This window comes from Phalangium opilio, unplaced genomic scaffold, assembly GCF_054372755.1.
Source record: "Phalangium opilio isolate 3A_F unplaced genomic scaffold, DU_Popi_V2 ptg000246l_1, whole genome shotgun sequence".
Lineage (NCBI taxonomy): Eukaryota > Metazoa > Arthropoda > Arachnida > Opiliones > Phalangiidae > Phalangium > Phalangium opilio.
The window spans coordinates 6105012-6109783 of record NW_028324225.1 but is presented as its reverse complement, the minus strand read 5'-3'; the positions used below and the strand labels follow the sequence as shown (position 1 = coordinate 6109783).

Here is a 4772-nt window from a genome sequence, read left to right as displayed (position 1 = left end):
CAAATGGCTTCTCAAACTAGGGTTGAGTTGATTGAGACATCGCGAGGAGGGTATTCACTTATTTACAAGGGTTATAAGTTTAGAAAAACCAAGAATAGGGGATAAAAGAACGGATTTTAAATGTACTTTAGAGTTGTATAAGGCGCGGGTTACCCTTATTGATGACGATAAAATATATTGTGACAAAAATGCTGTGCATACTCATTCCGCTACACCAGTTGCCATCGAATAGTTGCCTAAAATAGTTATAACAAATGTATTTTACCTTTGGTTTTACATTTATGTCAAAATAAAGTTTTCTATGAATATGGCATATTAGAAAATCTCATCTTAATAAGTCGACGAAATGAGTCCCGTTTGGCGGCGAAATGAAAAGCGGCGAATCGGGACCGGACCTTAAAAACGATCAGACCTTTTCGTTCTCTCTTTAAAACCCAAAGAAATCTATCACCGATCACCCAGGTTTGTTGAAACAGTCCATGATTGTTTATGATTACTTATATGCTGATTTCATTTTGTTGTATTTCTACTTCATTAGAAATTACACTATTAATTAAGTTCGATTAAACATAATCTTTATTCCGTTTAAGTTATAAAATTAGTTTAGTCTAAACGACCGCGTCACATCGTAATTAAGGAGAGAACTGCCCGAAGGCTTAAGACAGAAGCTTATATATACACAAGAAAGAGAATGCTAACTCTAAGTTCAAATCAATTCAGTTCATAAGATAAACTAGTTCAGTTTACATAATATCACATCCTTTCCCTAAGTTTATAATTTTCATATATTAAGTTTATCTATTTTTTTAATTGTTAGTCCGCTTCTTGTTTTCGTTAATGTCGTATGAGTGGTCAGCGGCGCATCCGGATTGATATCGATCCCTTTGGCACTCGTTGCATCTGGGTCGGCATTTGTCGACTCCATTGAAGGGTTACTATCTCGTGGTGCATGTGGGGTTGCGGAATCTGAAACCAAGGTCTGCGAGGATCGTACTGGTTGTGGTTGGCTTCGAATTGGATTTCTGAATGACTCTGGATCGCACATCTCTTCTTCGTTGGTTGTCTGGATATCGTTGGATCAAGGTTGGCAGCTCATTCTTGATTCATCGGGTTGGGCGGTTGATGGGATTGGGATTAAATGATAACGGTTCCTTCGAACAGTACCATTAGGAGTGCCAAGGATGTAGGAGCGTGGTTCTTTTGCTTGTTTGTCGACGGTTGCTTGGACCCTAAGGTCGGTGATCCACACACTTTCTCCTTCTCGTATTGGTGACAACGTCTTGGCGCGATGACGTCTGTTATAATTTTCTGTTTGTTTTACTCGATAGCGTTGCTTGCGTTGTTGTACCAACTCGAATGGAGGAACAGCTGGAATCAACTCTTTTTCATGGATAGGCAAAGTCGAGCGTAGTTTCCTTCCCATGAGTAGTTCTGCTGGTGTATAACCATTAGCTAGCGGTGTAGACCGATAGAAAAGCAAGGCCAAAGTGCTATCTTCATTCTTTTTCAGGGCATTCTTAACAACTTTTACTGAAGCTTCAATGAAATCGTTGCTTTGGGGAAAGCGAGGGATTGATGTTACGTGTCGGAATCCATATTCCGCCGCAAAACGAGCGAAGTCTGGAGTACTTTTAAATTGAGGACCGTTGTCGCTCCGTTCTGGAATTCCATGCGTTGAGAATATTGACTTGATATGACTGATGATGGTTTTAGACGATTGATCGCGTAGTTGCCGAATTTCAAAATACCGTGAATAGAGGTCCATGAATAGAAAGTACCATTTACCGTAAAGGTAAAAAAGGTCCATGGCTACTACTTTCCAAGGTCGATCACGAAAGGCACTCGGGCACAGAGGTTCATGGCGATTTGTCGCTTCTCTAATGCAGTTTGGACAATTATTCACTTTGTCTTCGATTTGTTGAGATATTCCGGGCCACCATACTTATGATTTGGCTCGGTCTCGACACTTGATGACCATGATGGATTCGATCTAGGATTTCGTTGTGAAGGACGTTTGGTATTATAACGCGGGATCCCTTCAAAAGTAGGCCTTGTTGAAGTGTGATTTCTTCTCGGAACGGGTAATACTTTATCATGTCATGTTGAATTCTCTTGAGTTGCGGCCATCCGCTGGTTAGATATTGGGCGATTCGTCTGCAAATGGGGTCTTGCATTTGTTCTTTCCATATCTCTGCCAGTCGGATATCAGACACAGGTAGGCTCGCAGTCATAAGTTGGACATGAGCAGAGACTTCTTCCTCTAGTTCTGATTCGCCTATTTCTCGTAACGGACCTCTGGACAACGTATCGGCGATCAGAAGTTCTTTTCCGGGTACGTGTTGAACTTCATAGTCATACCTCATCATGCGTATACGAAAATGTTGTAAACGTGGAGAAAGGTCGTCCAATAATTTGGTCTGCACAATCGAGATTAGAGGTTTGTGGTCTGTTTGAATCAAGATTCGGGTTTCCAATACGTAGTCCTTAAACCGTTCGCATGCCCAAGTCATGGCTAACGCTTCTTTTTATATTTGAGCGTACTTCTGTTCTGCAGGGCTGAGAGTTTTTGACGCATGCGCGACGACTCTAAGGTCCTTGTTCGATTGCTCTTGTCGTATTACGGCTCCTATTCCAAATGAGGAGGCGTCGGCAGACACGTTGTTTTTCTTCGCTGGGTCAAACAGGGCCAACACCGGTCTCGTCGATAGGATGCCTTTAATTTTTGCGAAAGCTGTCTCTTGCGGTTCAGACCATAACCATGGGTTTTTTGTGCTGAGAAGAGAGTTTAGTGGCTGCACGACGTCTGACATCTTCGGAACGAATTTTACCAAATAACTCGCCATCCTCATGAATCTTCTCAGCTCAGTTATGTCTTGAGGTATTTGCATTTGAGTAATTGCCTTGACAATGTTCCAGGAATTTTATCTTTGGATTGACCACCCCTTTATATCACACTTGTTATATCAGTAGAGATTTATTTTCTTCAAACTACAATACCTATAAAACTAGAGCTGTACTTCTCTTTTCTACTGAAAGTACATTTAGTATAGCTTTGAAGGCACTAAAATATTCAAGTGAAACATCGTGACTTAAAAAAAGGGTCTGGACTAGGCCTAATGCTCAATAAATGTAGCGCTATTCGAAAGAAGAGATAAGTTCAGTGTCAGATAAGGTGTGAGTCTTGCTCCTAAAATGAACACGTAGTTTGCGGATATTGAACCTTTGCATCATTTTTATAGCGTAATGGCAGTGCTATGTATGCTAACATCATACTCTTCTATCTCTTGGCTCATTGTCATCCCCCTACTGGGCGCGTATAGTATCCCCTCTTAGAAGAGCTCGGCCAGACACACAGGCCACACCCCTCTCTACCGCCACTAGTCTTTAGGCTTAGTCAATATCGTTACAACGAGATCAGTTTTTAATTTATTCAGCAAAACTTTTCCTAAGACTTTATATCGCTAACCAACTTTGAAATTAAAATGTAAACGGCAACAGAGTTAAGTCTTCCTTAATCACCCCTAAGAAAAAATCAAGTTAATCGAAAAAAAAGACCACAAAGTCTCAAAAAGCGCCATCGACATTATAGGAAGAAATATTACGACATAAAACCAAGTACACGACCACATCTCTTTTCGACGCCAGACCGTTTGTGAGCCAAACAAAATGCAGAGAGGATCACAGTCTCTTTAAATTATGAGAAAAATGGCGCAAAGCTGAATGTGTTATTTAATATGTTAAAAAATATAATATTTATTTTCGTTACTATTATCGTACTTTCTTATGTAAATACTACATACTTGAATAGTTATTTTTACTAAAAGTGGCCCTTTTTTTAAGGTACTATGTTTCACTAAAAACCTATTTTCAATGAAAACCTTTTGCATTCCTTTTAAATAGAGGGTGAAAATGAAAATGAAGTGACATTAATATGATTTCATTTCTAAAAATATTCATGTTTAAGTAGTAATAAAGTTGAAATCCAAAAATATAGAGTACAGAGGATGCATAGACGTATCTATCGACATATGTAACTTATACTGCAATTTATTAATATGCAACTGCAAACGTTAAGATTAAAAAATGCATCATTGAATCGTTTTAAAAAGTTATATTCACAAATCGATTAGCTTGTAAACACTATCATCTTCTACACCTCTTCAATATTCTTAGTTGGCAAGCATGATATCAAATATCTCTTGCCCCACAAAATGATAAGATACAGTAAAGAATAAAAGCCAGAGTTGTGCTAATTAGCTGGCAACTAATTGATTTAGAATAAGCATAGATTTTTATGACCTAATTAGTTGGCCAAGTAGCAATTAGATATAGAAACGAACTAAGATCAATTAGAGATTAGGCATTTATTTATCAAACTTGCCAATTTCTATTAATTACCTGTCTAAGGAAGGTTGCATTCTGAGTAAAATGTATTCTCTAATTTAATTTAGATTGTTCATTGAAAATTACTCTAAGACATCTTTTTGTGAAAACCTCTATGACATCTTTTTGTGCACAGAACTATAACATCTTTTTGATCACATAAAAATTTTAACGGAGGAAACACATGGATAAAATCAAACTTTTTATTGATGTAAAATCAATAAAATACAAGCGTGAGCTTTCGACCCGCGGGTCTTTATCAAACTAACGACACAAATTAAAATAATACAATATATATATAGTCATATTAGGTCTAACAAAAAACTAGTTTTTTAACCTCTCTCTATTCGGATACAAGAGTTTTTTATTGAACTCACCCCAAAGTTTCG

The 4772-nt window shown here is 38.1% G+C and overlaps 1 protein-coding gene across 1 annotated transcript; it reads right to left on the bottom strand.

The window, feature by feature from the left end:
- Positions 1-1895: 1895 nt before the first annotated feature.
- LOC149612288 (uncharacterized) lies at positions 1896-2510 on the bottom strand. The gene has a single exon (XM_089858564.1). It carries the CDS (start codon positions 2508-2510, stop codon positions 1896-1898), a length of 615 nt encoding a protein of 204 aa, XP_089714690.1.
- Positions 2511-4772: the final 2262 nt, after the last annotated feature.